At 37.1% G+C, this 18,743-nt stretch overlaps 1 protein-coding gene across 1 annotated transcript in view; it reads left to right on the top strand.

The window, feature by feature from the left end:
• Window positions 1-18,743, top strand: part of Brwd3 (bromodomain and WD repeat domain containing 3) — a 109,632-nt gene that overhangs the window by 22,748 nt on the left and 68,141 nt on the right. Inside the window, exon 7 of the mRNA XM_090326591.1 lies at window positions 17,595-17,755. Coding sequence (XP_090182717.1) covers window positions 17,595-17,755 — 161 coding nt within the window. The remainder of the gene's footprint in view (window positions 1-17,594; window positions 17,756-18,743) is intronic.

Here is an 18,743-nt window from a genome sequence, read left to right as displayed (position 1 = left end):
AGTGGTCATAATGAGATTTGAATTTAGAAACTGATCTCTAATTTGCCTTTCAATTACAGCTAGATTTCTTTCTACCTCTTGAGTCGTATTTCCAATCCAGAATTTATCCTAGTTAATTAGAGATAAGAGTCTCAGGGACTTTTTTGCCTTAGCTGGCTTTGAACCATGATCCTTCTTGTGTAGCTATACTTATAGATGATATGAGCCAATGGTCATTTAGTACCTCACTTTAGAGATTGTATCCAAATTATTTTTATTGAATGCTATAGCATTCACTGGGGAAAAAATATATAATAGTGACCTTTCCTGTACACTATATCATGTTGAACCATTTACCAAAATGTTCATTTCATTTGTGTAGTTAATCAGTGTTATTTAGTAATTTAATGAATTGGAGGTGAAGGAGCATGAGGAAAGAATTTGGGAGATAACTTTGAGATTCCTTTCTCCACAGTAAGAGCTGTCACTTTGTGTGTACTTAATTTTATCAAGGATCAATTTATATCACTTTATTCTAATAGCAAAGTGCCTATAATGCTTACATTATTACAAGTGTAAACAGTAATCATGCTATTTCATTAGTTGTAGGCTTGATTAACCAAATTATTTTTGCATTGTGACAAAATCAGAGGGAAAAAAACTGAACTACATTGAAAGCAGAATACTAGCCAGGAACCTGTGGCTCATGCCTGTAATGTTAGCTACTTAGGAGGCTGAGATCTGAGTAGGGAGGTTAAAAACCAGCATGAGTAGGAAAGTCTTAGACTGTTATTTCCAGATAATCACCAAAAAGTCTGAAATGGAGCTTTGGCTTAAGTGGTAGAGTGCTAATTTTGAGCTAAAAAAATCCCAGGGATAGCACCCAGGTTCCGAGTTTGAGCCCTACAAACAATACTAAATAAATAAATAGACAAGCAGAATACCTGGTATCACTCCAAGAAATTCTTGGCTTTGCATGTTACATGTTATTTCTTGGTGGTTTTAAGGACTAATACATGTTTTCTAGAAACTTGTAGTAGGTCCTCTATACAAACCCTTACACATGTATGCATACATATATGCTTAAACTTGTGTGTGTACATGTGCATGATACTTTGGAGCTTAAACTCAGGCCCGGAGCCTTGTTCCTGTGCTTATTCTGTTAAAGGATGTACCCTACTCCTTGAGCTACACATCCCCATTTCTAGCTTTTTTTCATATACTTGTATTGTAATTAATAGAAGGGTTTCATTATATTCACCAGATAGAAGGTGCATTACTTCACGAACATTGATACCCTTTCTCATGTCTTAGTCCCTACTTCCCTCCCCTCACCCCCGCCCCTCATCTTGTTTTCCTCCCTTCCCTATCCGACTTCAAATACATGTCTGGCTTCTTTTGGTAGTTTTACTAGAGATAGTAGTGTCACAGCCTTTCCTGCTGCAACAGACTTCAACCAGTGATCCTCAGATCTCAGGCTTCTGAGTAGCTAGGGTTACATGGGTTAGCCAAGCAGCACCCTCTGATCCCCTACATATTGAAAGTCAAATTTTATGCAAACTCAACTGCTACTAAGCTAGCTTGTCACTATAGAAGCAATTTTAGGAATGTGTTTATTTGAAGAACTAGTATTGTTTAATATCTATCTGGATAAAGGTTTTAGGAATTTTCCTGTTATCATATCTAAACATTTTTTATGGTCCTGGGCCTTGAACTCTGTACCTGAGTGTTGTGCCTAAACTCTTCAGTTCTAGGCTAGTGCTCTACCACTTTGAGCCATAGCACCACTTTTGATTTTCTTGTGGTTAATTGGAGCTATGAGTCCCATGGACTTTTGTGCCCAGCAGGCTTTGAACTGTGATCCTCAAATTTCAGCCTCCTGAGTAGCTAGGATTACAGGTGTAAGCCACTGGTACCCAGCAAAACTCTACAGATAATCATAAATGTGGTTTATTCATTTAATCCCAGGCTATTATTGTACAGAAACAAATGTACATGTTTATATTTCTAGACTGAGTCAAAGGCATTATGGAATAAAGGTCTTTTTAAACTTTTTTCTTTTATCTTTACAATTAACTTATAGCAAAGTCCTGTAATTTACATAGTAGACCTCTAATTTACATGTGCACACCTCAATAAGCCTGTGCTAATTCTAAAGCCAAATTAGTATTTACATGTTGCCATAAGCTTCCATTTAGCATTGATTGACTGCACTAACTGTACATTATATGATTATGTGTCACACTTAATACCAGAATTCACTTGGAAGTTATATACATGTGATAGTCTCATTTAAAACATTTTTTTCTTGTTGGGGTTTCTCTCAGGAATGTTCGTAATTGTCTCTTTCTGATTTTATGTAATTCCTCTCTTCCTCATTGATTACATTTGTGCCCAACCTTTCTTTTTGTTGATATCCTTCCTATATTTCTTATCTTCCTCCTTTTTAGACACACGTAATTGCCCATGAAGCAAGTTTCTCCTAAAGTCATTGCTTTTATATACTTGGAGAGGAGTGAAGATGGGTGTTACACCTGCAAGCAATTACAACTAGAATATAAACTGAGTCTCCTCTGCATGTGCTACATTTTAGCTGCTTACTAAATATTAAATGGATAGAAGTGTGCTATAAGTACTGCCACATGGAAACAGAAGCATCCCTGTTAAATGCATTAGTTTAATTTTATGCAGTTGAGTTTCTATAACACTATTTACATGGAGTCTATATTATAATACTACTAGAATAAATAATTTCAGTATTTTTAAAAAGTAAACAAAATTTTATTTGGGGGACCATTTTCATTATAAAATATAATGGAAATAATTTCTCTGTAATCCTATTATGAGCGTGTTTCCTTTTTTTTCTTTGTTTTTGTGCTGGTACTGTAGGTGAAATCAGGACTTAGGCATTGTCCTGAGCTTTCTTTGCTTAAGTCAGTACTGTACACCTAGAGCCACACTTGCACTTTCAGTATTTTTGTTGAATAAGAGATAAGGAATTAATTATCTGACATTCCTGCAGTGGTTGGTTTCGATCTTCAGAGTAGCTAGCATTGTAAGTATGATACACTGGTGTCCAATTATGAACATGTTTTCTTTATTATTTCTTCTCTCCTTAAGCTTCTTTTGGTGCCAGTCCTGGGGCTTTTGAACTCAGGACCTGGGCTGTATCTGTGAGCATTTTTCCCTCAAGGCTAGCTAGTGCTCTACCACTTGAGCCACAGCTCTAGTTTTAACTATTTGGTGGTTAATTGTATGTAAGATTCAGGGTCTCCTCTCCTGGGTTGACTTTGGACCCCAGTCCTTAAATCTCTCCTTTCTGAATAGTTAGGGTTACAGTTACTCACCATCACTCAGCTTCTGTAGCTTTCTGATATATACACACACACACACACATATATATATATGTGTGTGTGTGTGTGTGTGTGTGTGTGTGTGTGTGCGTGGGCATGGGCCAAACCATTCTGTTTTGCTAAAACATTGTCTTGCTTTATATTCCAGCCTGGCCTCTAACTTGTGATTCTCCTTCCTCTGCATCTAGAGTATTGGAATAACAAGTACATGCCATCACGAGGGCCTTAAAGGGAATCATTCCTATTTAGTTCAGTATCTTATGGAAAAAGATTCTTACAGCACATAAAAGGAAAAAGTGCCAGCTTTATTTATCTGGAAGAAAAAAATTCTAAAACTTCTGGATACAATATCCAAATCAAGTTAAAATGTTTAGAAAAGGATAAATTTTAAAATGTGCTTCGTATAAGCGGTTTATGCCTGTAATCTTAGGGATCATAATGCTGGGTCCCTGAGGATTGCAATTTGAGGTCAGCCAGGGAAATTCTGCCAGACCTCATCTCCAAAATAGCCAATAAAAAGTCAGATTGGAGAAATGGCTCAAGTGATAGAGCACCAGCCATGCAAGCCAGCTCAGAGAGTGTTGAGGCAAAATAAAGAACTAAAGAAAAATTAAAACTTTAAAATGTGGGATAAATGTCATCTCCAGTTTTATGGTATTAAGGGCACTTTGTGGAAAGTCTGAAAGGGGTTGGTAATAATATTTCTTAGCCATCTCTCAAGATAATTACAGCAGTAACAGTGACTGGGTTAATAGCTTTTACAGACTTACTAGTATTATCAAAGCTTTACTGTGGATGTGTATTATGAAGATTGGCATGTTCCTTAAACTATAAATCTTTTACTATGAATGGTTAATGATTTAGAGATTATAATTTAAATTTATGAAAGAATTCTGCCATTTGTACTTTTCAGGGGAATTTTCAGGTTTGACTCAAATTCACTTTCATTGTTTGTGCCTTTCAAGTTTAATTTGTTAACTGTTGTATAGGTAGATCTTTTTTGTGTGAACTCCTTTCTTCTTAGTCATGCTTTACAATAGACTTTGCCTCTCTTGAATGAACAACTCAATTTCATGGATTACTTTATACACACACACACACACACACACACACACATACACACATACACACATTCTCTTTTTTACTTGTTTCGGGGATTAAATCCAGGGCCTCACACTTCTAGGCAATTGCTCTACTACTGAGTTACATGTCCCATCCTGCTGTTCCCAGAGTTTTTTGAACAGTATTTTCTATTATTTATTGTCCTTTGTATTTACAGGGCTACATCTTAACTAATCAGTTTGTTGCAGATATGTATTTAGTTTCTGATTAAAAGCAGCAAAATAAAAGTACTCATTGTCAAAGCTTTTTTGTAAAAGATGAAAGCATTTTGTTTTACAATATTTTTTATTGTAAGGGGTTACAGTTGCATCAGTCAGGTAATGACATTTTGTTCTTGAATAGTATCACCCCTTTCCTCATTTTCTCCAGTAAGAATTTTTTTGTTTTCTGAAATATTTTCATGCTTGCAAGTGAGAATATTGTCCTTAGTATATAATAAATTTTTAAGACTGGTACTGTTTTTCATTTACATTCACTTTTTAAAAAATTATTCGCAAAGAGATTTATTTATTTTTTTCCGGTCCTGGGGCTTGAACTCAGGGCCTGAACACTGTCTTTGGGTTTTCTCAAGGCCAATGCTCTATCACTAGAGCCATAGCACCACTTCCAGCTTTTCTTTCTTTGTATGTGGTACCGAGGAATCGAACTCGGATCTTCGTGTATGCTAGGCAAGCACTTTACCACTAGGCCAAACTCCTAGCCCCTACATTCACTTTTTTAATTGAAAGCAAACCTCATTGTCGTTATTCCTTATTGCCCTCCTATCCATATTCTTAACTTATTTGATATAGGTGTATTTTTAATATTTCTTACAAGTTGGAAACTTTATTGTTTTGAAGTAGATTGAGAAGCCTGAAAAAATGAACATTTCCTAAACATAGCGCCACACATTAGAACATTATTTTGGTAATAAATTCTTTGGCATTTATCTCTTCCTAAGGCTAGCTTTAGTAAAATTAGATTAAAATTATTTAAAATAGCTATACTTTCTAAAAGCTTGTCATTATGTAGTGTCTTTTTAAAGCCATTAAAACAAATGAAATGTGGCCATTCTGTATATGAGATTAGCTTGACCTTTGGGTAAAGAATGGATTCAATTTGTCTTTTAAACTACCATTTAAGAAAGTTGGAAGCATTCAGTTTTTATATAATTTGTGATAAAGCTTAAGAATTGAACTATACAGAGATTTCATGAAAACGCTGTTTACAACCTACTTCAAATGACAGATAAAATTCCCCGGGGTGATGTTACTCATTCATACTAAACAGATAGCATCACTAATTTGTACACTTCTAGGTTTATGTGGGGCTTGGTGCCAAGTTGATAATAAACTGGTTCTTCGAACGGATAGAGATGTTACCTTGCTTTGATTAAGTCACATCTCTTAGTACTATTGACCAACATATTTTCCTGTGGTAAGAGCATTTGAATTCAGTGAATTTCTCTCCTTTTCTTTTTTTAACAGTGATGGGTAGTGATTCCCACCTCCTGCTGGTTTATGTCCAGAAGTTTTTTGGGGGGATTGAGATGTCCTGGAACTTTTGTCAATAGGGAATGTTAGAATGCATAATAAGATCAGTCAATATGAATTTTCTTGTTTAAGTGTAATCAACAAAAGGCCATCAAAATTAGCTTCTATTCTGACAAAAATCAAATTTATTGACTCACAAAATGAGACATATTGAGGGAGTAAACTCTAGAGACCAGGAAAGTCCTCTGAAAGATGAAGGAAGTGTGTTTTATAAGGATTGGCTTAAGCTAAGGAATACTGAAGAGGGTGACAAGGAAGCTAGGAGCAATTTTGGACTGGTGGCTAATTGGGAAAAGAGTGAACATTACCTAACGATCTGATGATGTTGTGAAACTAGGACAGTTCAGGAATTAGGTATTTCTTCCAGGCCATAAATGCAAATAGCAAAGAGGTTCTTGAGCTGTCATTGGTAAGAAAAGAGTGCTAGCTCAAAAGGGGATCGTTAATGATATTTTACAACTCTTGCATGACCTTGGGAAAAAGTGTTTCCTGTTAACATTGCAGCTGGCTTTATCTGTGTCTGTCCTCCCCAGCCTGATTAATTGCAGAGATGTTTTTATTTTTGTTTTTTTTTTCATTTTTTTTTAATTCAGTCATAGTTGATGCTTACTCTTTCATTCCTGGAAAGGTTTTAACTGTTTAAAAACATGAGGCAGCATGTAACAATTTGTCATTAATTTTATTTAAAAATTCTTCTTGCTATTCTTATGTTATAGAGCTGAAAAATCTCTTCTGGCCTAGAATCATTTTCCAATGCCAGTTCTAAGTATATCCATATTTGAAACTGTTCTCATAGAAAGAGATTTTTTTTCCTACTTAGAGAATGAATGAATTAGTGCCTTAACAATTTTGATGTTGCCATTTTGGTATTTTATCTTTGATTATTGATGGGCTTTCTAGTAAAAGTATACCTTATTCAAAATACTTAGGATCAGAAATACTGCATACATTCAGAGCATTTTAGATTTTGGAAAATTCTCTGAGGCTGACTCATTAAATTCAAAATTTAAAATCTGAATTTTCAATTGTATTTTGAATAAAATGGTGTTTTTATCTACTCACCATATGGGAATTACTAAAATGATGTGTTTTTTTTTCTTGCCAATCCTGGGGCTTGACCTCAGGGCCTGGGCACTGTCCTTGGGCTTTTTCAAGCCCAAATGCTCTACCACTTGAGCCACAAAACCACTTCTGACTTTTATGTGTATGTGGTACCAAGGAATCAAACTCAGGGCTTCATGCATTCTAGGCAAGCACTCTTACCACTAGGCCACACTCCTTGCCTCTAAAATGATGTTTTTAAATGTATGTTTGGCTTAAACTGTACCAGACTACCCCTTGAAAAATGAGTAGTGGTTTAACTAAGAGAATGGCCTATTAGAACCTGGAGTTTGTGCATACAATCTAGAAAGGAAGGCTGTGGCTAAATTATTTTGCACCCTCCATGCTAGTAGTGGCCTTTATTTCTTTTTGATTGATTGCTTTTGCTACATCTTTGAGCACTATTTTGAATTAAGCATTGTAAAAATGACTGGTTCAGAGTGAAAACTTTGTTTTGCTATGTTATATTACCACTGATGGTTTATTATAAATAACCTTTATGAACATGAAAGTTTTCCTTGTATATCTACTTTTTATCATTGTTATCATGAAAGAATATTAAAATTCTAAATCATTTTCTGTATCTAATAAAATAATAATTTTGGGCTATATTCTTTTGATATATGAATTGACTTTTGTATGTTAAACCATCATTACCTTGCTGGGTTAAATCTCATTTGAGCATAATGAGTGGTCTTGTATTGTTAAGTTTGGATTGCTATAATTTTATTGGGGATATTTGCATTTCTTCCCATAAAAGAAATTGGCTGTATAATTTTCGGTATTGTGTTCTTAATTTTTTTTCCCTGAAGCAGTGTTTCACAATATAGCCCTGGCTGGTCTGGAGCGCATGATCCTCTTGCCTAAGGCTCCTGAGTATCTTAACCTAGTTTTCATGTCAGTGTGATTTTTGGCTTGTAGCTTATATTTGAAAAAAATTCTTTCCTGTTTTGAAATTGCTTAAGGGCAAGTGATATTCTTTAAGTGTTAGGTAGAACTTCCAATGAACTGGAATGTTGATGGGATTTTCTGTAGTGTTACAATGTCTTTTTCATGTGTGATTTACAGTTTTCCTCTCATTAAGGGATTGTGTATTTTTTAATCTTTTTGAAAAAAAAAGGTCTTTAATTGTTCTTTTGTATTTTTCCAGAATGCATTTTATTTAATTTTGATCTGAAGACATGACTCCTTTGAACAAATCTGAAAATAAATCATTTTGACACTTAAACACATTACATGCCCTCTTTGGCTTTGGGGATTACAATAATTTCTGCCTTGCTTTTGGGGCAACTTTTACTTTTGTTCATCTGTGTGCTGGTATTAGTGCTTGAAATCAGGGCCTGGGTACTCTTTCTTAGCTTTTGTTACTCAAGGCTGCCATTCTACCACTTGAGCCACAGCTCCACTTAAGGCTTTTTTTTTCTGGTCAATTGGACAAAAATGCAGGTCTCTGTGCCTGAACTGGATTTGAATTGAGTAGTAAGTGTTGCAGATTTGAGCTAATAGGGTCGCTGTCTTTATTTTTGTTTACTATGCTATTCTTGATAAAACTTGTTTCCCTTCAGTAATATAAAAAAAGATTCTACAGCTGTGCTCTGGTGGCTCATACCTGTAATCTTAGTTACTCTGGAGGCTGAGATCTGAGGATTTGCCAGCCCAGGCACAAAAGTCCATGCGACTCTATCTCTAGTTAACCAAAGGAAAGCCAAAAGCCGCTCTGCAGTAGAGCACTAGTCTTGAGCTGAAGAGCTCAGGGACATTGCCCAAGCCCAGAATTCAAACTCCATGACCAAACCAAACCAAACAAAACAAATATGCTATTGTTTTCAGAGAAGTTTCTGCCGATAAATCAGTTGTTAGGCAAATTTGTACAATATGAAATGTCTCTCTCTCTCCCTCTCCCTCCCTCCCCCCCTCTCTTTTTAAAAAGTATTTAGCATCTCTATCATTTACTTTGAAAGCTTAATTGGGTAAACTTGATCGAGTTCATGGATGACATTTCATCTTCTATACCTGAATACTTTTGTTCTCAAGATTTGGCATGTTCTCTGTTTTTATTTGAATAAGCTTTTTACGCTTTTGGCATTCTGGACTTATTGTTGAACTCCAAATAACCTGAATATCTGATGTTTTATTTTTATCCGTGAGCCATCTTCATCATTCTTTTTTCTTTCCAAATGGCCTGTCTTCACGTTTACTAATTCTTTGTTTGATCTGTCCAGCACTTAATGCCTTCTGTTGTGTTTTTAACTTTGCTGCATATAGTTTTCGGCCTAGTCCATCTGATTTTTTTTTAAGGTGCGTTTGTCTCTCTGTTAAGTTTTTCTATTTATATATTGAATCTTTTTCAAGTCTGAGTATCACAAATTACTGTCCTAAATTCTTTGATGTTTCCCCTACTGATTACAACCTGGTCAGTTTTTGGCATCTTAATAGGAAAGTTTAGATTTCCCTGAAACTTGTAATGCTTATTGACGTGTGACATCACCAGGGTGTTAAAAGCTTAAGTATTTTCACAGTTTTCCTAATCTGACTGTGTTTATGCTATTCTTTATCCTGTGTCTGTAGTGATTTCTTTGGTTTTAGCACTGAGAAAGGTACACAGCCCTGGGTTTACTGGGTGTTAGATATTGATAGTACTGAGGATGAAACTTAGCTCAAGTTAGTCCACAATCTACAGTTGGTATGTTGTTATGAATTACTCGACAAGTACATATAAAGAGCTGTCCCTCCACAGCTTTCCCTGGGATAGGATAGATCTAGACACTTGCAGGTGCTCTGGCATCATGGGATTCTACATGTTTTTGAGTAGATTCTAGGTGGTTATACTAACCCAAGCTTGTCTTTTACACCTCCATTCACCACCACTACCACACTGATTCATACCTTGTGCTCTCTGCTTGGTAAGATCTGAACTGCATATTACCCAGTGAATTGGCTGCCATAAATATAAATGCCAGAAGAGTTCCGAAAACCACTTTTGTATAAAACCATCTTGACAAAAATAAAAAGACATCTTTAATCTTGAGGTGAGGTAGAATGGATTTGAAGCTTCCTCTGTGGCACCCTGAGATTGAGACAAACTAGGGTAACAAAGGACAGACTGTTTTGAAAAACAGAAGGGGGGAAAGGAGAGCTCTGTGTATCACTGAGGAGGTGATAGGACACCTGAAAGGCAGAGAGAAACTGCTCCAAGAAGTAGGAAATATTCCACAACTCCAGCCCTGGGGGGTGTGGGAGGGGAGGGCAAGCTGAAGCCACAACCACAAGATAAGCTGCCCTAGTGACATCAGACTGGCTGTCCTTGCTCCAAGATAAGCTGAAGCCCACAGTTCTCCCAAGCCTAAAAGACCTAAGTGTGGGAGATTTGGTGACATGAGACTCCTACTGTGCCTGCCAGTCAGCTTTCGGGAAGAAATCATTTTATCACTCCTAGTCTTGAAAGGCCTATTGTTGAAACTGAGCTTCTTTGGGGAATTAGAAGCAAGGAACAATGGCAAGTTTGCAAACCTAGAGAGGGCATATTCCCTTCTTGTCTGGATGGAAGATAGCCACCCATAGCTGCTGTGAGGAAGGGGGGATAATTACCTGTTGCGAACGTTAAATAGTAGAAACTTAGCGTGTGGAGGGCTCTGTGGTCTGAGTGCTTGCCCCCTGAGAAGGAAGGAGCCATATTGTGGATTTGTGCAAAAATTTAGAGCTGTGAGGGTAAACCTGATTTGATTCCTTCACCTCTGTAGCTATCCCCCCATGCTGAGTGTTGTTACATGGTGAGACTGAGAGTTCTGAAACTTAAGTCCAGTGAGTCATTTATTTTCTAGCCTTCTCCCTCACCAAGGCTACTTTACTGCTGGACAGAATCTGAAAGCTCTGAAAATAGCAAACCTTGTGACATTTGGTTCCCTCTAGTTTTCTAACTCTAGTGCAAAATCCCAGGGCTCTATTTGCCTCTCCTGGGGGAACAACCTGGAGAGACTCTGGAAGCAAGTAAGAACCTGTCCAGCCCAGAGGCTACAAAGCTCTTTGGGGCCAAAAGCAACATCTGGTATGCAAAGAATGGAAGCTTCTAAAGTTCTAATGCTTCCGGAAACACAATTAACCCAGTATTAGTCTTGTCCTCAGCCCTCATAAAACAGCAACCTGAATAGTATGGTTGCTGCTAGGGAAGTTGGCTTACATTTTTCTCTAAGTACTGGGGAGTGAGTCCTTAAGAGAAGATTGCTTTCTAACAAGACTCCTGACCAAAATCTATGTAGCCTACAGCTACCTGATTCTCAAGAAAGGTGCCAAAAGCACATGCTAAGAAAAGATAGTCTTCAAAACAGTGCTAGGAAACCTGGTTGCCTACATGTAGAAGACTGAATCTAGTTCCCTATCTCACCATGTACAAAAATCAAGTCAAAATAATTTTTAGAACCTTAATATTGGAAGTGGAGCTGTGGCTCAAGGGGTAGGATGAAGAAGGAGCTAAAGAGCTCATGGAAAATACCAGGCCCAGAGTTCCAGCTTGACTGGGAAAAATAAGTTAACATCTGAAACTAGGGGAAAACATAGCAAAAATGTTTTAAAACGCAAAGATAGGAAACGACTTTCTGAATAAGATTCCTATAGTTCAGGAAATAAGAGTAAGAACTGACAAAATAGGATTTCATCAAATCTAAATGCTCCTGAATGTTAAATGAAATTAAGAGCACTAAATAACCTGGCACTGGAGGCTCACACATATACTCCTAGCTCTGTAAGAGGCTGAGATTTGAGAATCATGGCACAAAGCCAGCTTGGACTTAATTTTTTTTTTTTGCCAGTCCCAGGCTTGAGCTCAGGGCCTGAGCACTGTCCTTGGACTTTCTCAAGGCTAGAGTTCTACCACTTGAGCCTCAGTACCTCTTTCGGCTTTTTTCTATGTATGTACGACTGAGGAATCAAACCGGGGTCTTCATGCATACTAGGTAAGCACTCTACCACTAGGCTAAACTCCTGGCCCCTAAAATTTTTATTCACTATTATTTATTATTTTTGTTAGTCCTGGGACTTGAACTGAGGGAGTGAGCACATCCCTGAGCTGCTCTTGCTCAAGGCTTGTATTCCACCATTTGAGCCACAGCTCTATGCCTGGTCTTTTCTATTTATGTGATACTGAGGAAATCGAAACTAGGGCTTCGTGCATGCTAGGCAAGCTCTCTACTAGTGTCCTATTCCTAGCCCCCCTTTTATTTACTTTTAGTTTTTTTTTAACTAATACTTGGGTTTGAACTCCAGACTCTGCACTTAAGCAATATTAATATGCCATGTTGCTTTAGTTATATTTCAGATGATCTGCCTCATGATCCCCCTACTTTAGGCCTCTCAGTATAGATGCACACCATTATGCTCTTGTTTTTTTCCCATGGTGGGATCTACCTAACTTTTGCCCAAGTTGGCCTTAAACTATAGTGCTTTCAATTTCTGCCTTCCCAGTAGCTATAATTATGGTATGTGCCATTAGTCTTAGCAGTCTTGGGATGTATTCATAGTAGTATAGTTTTCAAATGAAAGGAAATAATCCACTATATTCTATTGTAGTTAGGCAATTTGAATAGTTTTCTTGATTCTTTTTTTAGAGGGTTAGACTTTGATAATCTCCTGCCTTTCCAGAAGAAAGTAATCACAAAAACATGTAAAGTTAGGGACTGTTTGTTGAGGGCATGATGGGAAAAGAGATGTCTGTAAATTACAACATTTTATATTGAAAGGACATCTTATGTTATGAAAGACTAAAGGGCTGGGAACCTGTGGTTCATCCCTGTAATCCTAGTTACTATGGAGCCTGAGATCTGAGGGTCACAGTTCAAAACCAGCCTGTGCATGAAAGACCATGACTCTTACCTCCAATTAACTTCCAGAAAACCAGAAGTGGCATGTGGCCCAAAGTGCTAGTCTCAAGCTGAAGAGCTCAGGGACAGCTTCTATGTCCAGATTTCAAGCCACATGACTGACAGGAAAGGAAGGAGGAAGGGAGGGAGAGAGAGATTTAAGAAAAGACTAAAGATTCAAATGATAGTTACCTTGAAATTCTTCTTCAGTTACTGTGTAACAAAGGAAAAGTACAGAGAGATTGAGGATTGGGTTAAATTAAAGGTAGTTTCCTCAGAAATAGATACACTTAACAAATGAATTGGCTAATACTGGGAAACAGTAACTTCCTTTTTTTGTGGCTTTATGTTTCTTTTTTTTTATTGTAATTAGTAAAAGGGTTACATGATATTTGCCAGATAGAAGGTGCATTAATTCACATACATTGATACCCTTTCACATGTCTTGGTACCCGTTTCCCTCCCCCCCACGCCCCCCACCCGTCTTGGTTTTCCCCCCTTCCCTATCAAATTTCAAATATCCAAATACAAATAAATTCAATATATCAGATAACAAAGTGAGATACTATACCAATATGAGATAACCAAGGGACAGCAAAGGAGATGAGAGACAACATAGTACATTAAGGACAACAATCATTCATTATATGGCTTTTGTTTCACTATCCTGGAGGTCCTTTCAATTAGCTTCACATTATATGTCCTTATGTATCAAGATTTTGCTCTATTGCAAATCTCTGCTAGTAGAGCCCAAGGTTTCTACTGATTATGACGAATGAGGGAAACCATTGAGCCTAAGTTCCTTTGAGTCTGGCTTACTTCACTTAATAGGATTTTTTCTAAGTCTTTCCATTTCCTAACAAATGGGGCAATGTCATTCTTTCTGACAGCAGCATAGAATTCCATTGTGTACAAATACCACAACTTGTTGATCCACTCATCAACTGAGGGACATCTAGGTTGGTTCCATATCTTTGCTATGGTGAATAGTGCTGCAATGAACATTGTTGTGCTAGTGGGTTTAGTATGTCCTTTTTTCTGGGTGGTTGGGTAAATGCCAAGTAGTGGAATTGCTGGGTCATAGGGGAGTTCTATGTTTAGCCTTTTGAGGCACTGCCACACTGCTTTCCATAGTGGTTGAATGAGTTTGCACTCCCACCAACAGTGTAGTAGTGATCCCTCCTGGCCACATCCCCTCCAGCATCTGTTATTAGATTTCTTGAAGTATTAGAAGTATTTAGCCAGGGCCTGCTTAGACATCATTTGGATAAATACAGAAAATTTTGAGGAGAGGAGCCTGAACTAAAATTGACTCCCATTTTTGACATAATGTTATTACCGATATAGCTTATTAAAAGAATATTTTCACAGCTGAATACTTTTGTTTGCCAGTCCTAGGTCTTGAACTCAGGGCTTGAGCACTGTCCTTGTGCTTTCTCAAGGCTAGAAGTCTACCACTTGAGCAACAGCTCTATTCCTGGCATTTTTCTATGTATGTGGTACCAAGGAATTAAACCTGGGTCTTTGTGCATGCTAGGCAACCACTCTACCAGCAGGCCAAACTCCGGCCCAAGCTGAATACTTTTATATGTCTCTCCCATTGAAACTGAGTAAGCAATATAAACGTTTTTTTTAATGTACTTTATTGTCAAGTCGTTATATTGAGGGTTGCAGTTATATTCATCAGGCATAAAATTTTTGATAGAATAGACAGTCTGTGACGTTTAGGACCTTTAATTTATGAGCTAATCCCTAGAGTGGATTATAAAGTTTTAGCACATAATAGATGTTTGACTAATGGCCTATCTTAAGGAAAGAAAACAGTTCGCTGATGGTAATATTTATGGTATAAATTTATAGATGGATACAGAGATCTGCAATACTGTCTTTAAATATTTAAGAATTCTGAATTAGGAGCCACTGGCTTTTACCTATAATCATAGCTACTCAAGCTCCTAAAATCTACAAAATCATAGGTCAAGGCCGGTCTGGCGGAAAAGTCGAAGATTCCATCTCCAAAATAAATAGTAAACTCCAAGCTGGAGGTATGGCTCATGTGGCAGAGTGGCATCCTAGCCAAAAAGTAAAAAAGGAAAAGGCACAGGAAAGTTAAGCTAATAGCCAACTTTCAAATAAAATGTTTGAATATAGAAAGAAGAGTATAAGTTAAGTTGGTTGCTTTTCCTGTTCTAGAGTTGTGGAAATTTTTGTTGCTAGGGTGGACAAAAAGAAATTTAATATAATAGTCATTCTCGTTGTCTACAATATTGCCTATTTACTCAGTATATTAGTGTATTTTCCAAATATCAGATTTCTTTCTTTTTTCTTCTTTCTCTTTCATTCCTTCTCTTTCTTTCTCTTTCTTTCTTTCTCTCTTTTTCTCTCTCTCCCTCCCTTCCTCCCTCCCTCCCCCCTCTTTCTCTTTCTTTCTTTCTTTCTTTCTTTCTTTCTTTCTTTCTTTCTTTCTTTCTTTCTTTCTTTATCTTTCTTTCTCTTCCTATCCTTTCCATTCCGTTCCGTTCCTTTTTTCCTTTCCTTTTTTCCTTTCCTTTTTCCTTTCCTTTTTCCTTTCCTTTTTCCTTTCCTTTCCTTTCCTTTCCTTTCTTTCGCCAGTCCTGAGACTTGAACTTATGCATTGTCCTTGGACACTCTTTGCTCAAGGCTAGCATAGTCACACCACTTCCAACTTTTTTGCATATGTGGTTCCAGTGAATCAGTCCCAGGGCTTCGTGCACGCTTAGTGAGCACTCTACCACTGGGCCACACTGCCGACCCCAAATACTCAGAATTCTGATATTGTCATTATAATTTGCTTCCATAGTTTCACTGATTTTGTTAGTCATCATCTATTTCCTATCATTTTGACAGTTTTAAAATGTCTAATCTACATTTTTCTGAAAGGTAAACATTGGTTGTAAATGTGAGATATAGAAAGGGTATATATATTCTAGAATGGTTCTGATTATACCAATCTAACTAGAACTTTGTTCATTCTTCCCTTAATTTAACCTTGCTGAAATGTAAAGCCATTATCACTTGCATTAATTTTGTGCAGCATTATAAAATATCACTCTGCTTGAGATATTTTTTGTCACTTGTGGGTCTTGAAATCTGGGCCTGGGCACTGTCCATGAGCTCTTTAGCTCAAAGCTACCATCATACCCCTTTGAGCCACAGTGCCACTACTGATTTTCTTGTGGTTAAATTGGAGATCAGAGTCTCACAGTTTTTACTGCTTAGTCTGGCTTTGAATTGTGATCCTCAGATCTCAGCCTCCTGAGTAGGTAGGATTATAGGCGTGAGCCACTGCTCCCAGCTTGCCTTGAGATGATTTTGAAACTACAGGGATCTTACATATTGGTCAATATAAGCCATGTGAAGTACAAAGTATTTTGAATTAATACAGAGTATTAGAATAATTTAAGAAGGAAAATGGGTAGTTGTAAATACATTTAGAATCCAGGTCTTTATTTTGGTAGTGTGTAGAATCCAGGATGGGCATGGTGGTTCACAACTATAATCCCAGCTGCTCAGTAGGGTGGTTACAGTTTACCTTCACCAGGCTATGTATGAGATTTTATTTGAACCAAAAGTTACGGTACTGTGTAACAGATGGGGTATGCCTATGTGCCAGAGGTGCTGAGGCCTGCTGTCTGAGGCCAGCTCCAGGCAAAAAGAAAAAAAACAAAACCACCCACACTGGCAAGATACCGCTGCCAAAGAAAAATAAAGCCTAAAAGACTTGGAGTGTGACTCAACTGATATGATAAGAGTGCTTGCCTAGCAATTGTCAAGCCTTGATTTCAAGTTCTTGTATTGTTCTCCTCTCCAAAGAAAAATGAGATAAAAGACTGAAAGGAACTGAATGTGTGTGGTATTTGGATCAAAATTCTTTGGATTTATTATTCATTTTTGGCATTCTTTTTAAGGAAAGACAATGAGCTATCCAAGATGATCTGATAGGAAATAAAGACTTAAAAGTTCTCTGTTGACTAGAGGAAAAACTTCCATATTCAAAAAACAAAAGAGAACCCAAAGCAAGGGTTATTTCCTGCTATAAACCAGGAGTTCTTTGTAGCTTCCCTTTTCTTTTCACTATATAGATCTGTTTATGTTATTTTCCCTTATCCTTCATACATGAATGTGAAGTGCTTTGACTAAGTTTATTCCCCCAACCCAACCTTTTTTGTCTTCTTCCATCCTGAAAGTACATGCCTTTTCTCTGACTTTTTAGTTGGAGTTGTATAGTGAAGCGACAAAGAGTTCATAAAATTGCCTGTATATGTTTCAAAGATGTATGTAATTAACCAAATATAGTTGGTTTTCCAATATTCTTCCATGCTATTAAATAATTTACATATATATTTAAAATCGCTGTATCTCTGGGTGTTGCGTACCATGAGATTGTACTACAGATTCCACAGTCAGCTTTGCAGAATATTAGACCACTGAGATGTAACAGAAGTAGTTTTGGATTTTGTCTATTTCAGCAGTTAATAAAATTATAGTGTTTAAAGGGATTTAAGACTTTTTCACTGGGTAAAAGTGCTACAGTGCATATATCCTATTTTGTCTTAAAAATTTGAATTTAATTTCTTTAAGGTAGGTTTTTCTTTTAGATTTTATGAATTCAATGAACTATTTTATTTCTCCAGTGAATATCACCTCTGCCAGGCAGTTAACCGGATGTAGTCGCTTCAGCCATATTTTTCCTTCATCTGCCTACCAGCATATTAAGATGCACAAGAGAATTCTGGGGCACTTATCTTCTGTCTACTGTGTAGCATTTGACCGAAGTGGGAGAAGAATTTTTACAGTGAGTTTGAAGTTTATTATATGGTAACATTACAAACTTAAACCAAGTGAAGTTTGATATTATGGCATTGAATTATAGTTTGTAAACCATCCCATTTGGACATATTAATGCAAGAACACACGGGTGGAAATTGAAGACCTTTTCTCATTTTATATAAAGGGTAAATTATAATGTCTACTATTTTTTTTAGAAATTTAACTATACTTGTAAGGATAGTTTATGTGAAACATGTATATTTGAGTATATTTCATTCTATTTTAGTAATATCAAAATGAGAATTTTTACACATCATTTAGTGAAATTGATGACTGTTTTGCATTACTTTATGGTTGAATTGTTGAGTTACATGGTACTAAAGAGTCTAGCTATTTTATGTTTTTAAAAATTAGTACTGGTGGGGCCGGGAGTTTGGCCTAGTGGTAGAGTGCTTGCCTAGCATGCATGAAGACCCGGGTTCGATTCCTCAGTACCACAAAAGTAGAAAAAAGCCGGAATGGTGCTAAGGCTCAAGTTGTAGAGCGCTAGCCTTGAGAAAATCCAGGGACAGTGCTCAGGCCCTGAGCCCAAGCCTAGGACTGGCAAAAAAAATTACTACTGGTTACTATTTAAATTGAGTTTTATTAACCAGATCATGCTATTTGCTTTTGAGTAAAACAGTTGGGGCACACTAGGATTTTTTTTTTTTGCCTGTCCTGGGCTTGAGCTCAGGGCCTGAGCACTGTCCTTGGACTTTATCAAGGCTAGAGCTCTACCACTTGAGCCTCAGCACCACTTCCAGCTTTTTTGTGTATATGTGGTACCAAGGAATCGAACCCGGGTCTTTGTGCATGCTAAGCAAGCACTTTAACCACTAGGCCAAACTCCCGGCCCCACACTAGGATTTTTAAGAAATTCTAATCTCATTGCTTTATGGTTAAGTTAACAGAAGAATGGATAATAAATAGCACAGTTTCATTTTCTCTACATGTATTCTACAACAATGGCAAGG

Source organism: Megascapheus bottae, chromosome X (genome assembly GCF_031878675.1).
Source record: "Megascapheus bottae isolate mThoBot1 chromosome X, mThoBot2.hap1, whole genome shotgun sequence".
NCBI classification, from domain to species: Eukaryota; Metazoa; Chordata; class Mammalia; order Rodentia; family Geomyidae; genus Megascapheus; species Megascapheus bottae.
The sequence above is the reverse complement of the archived record's forward strand: the minus strand, read 5'-3'. Positions and strand labels throughout refer to the sequence as shown.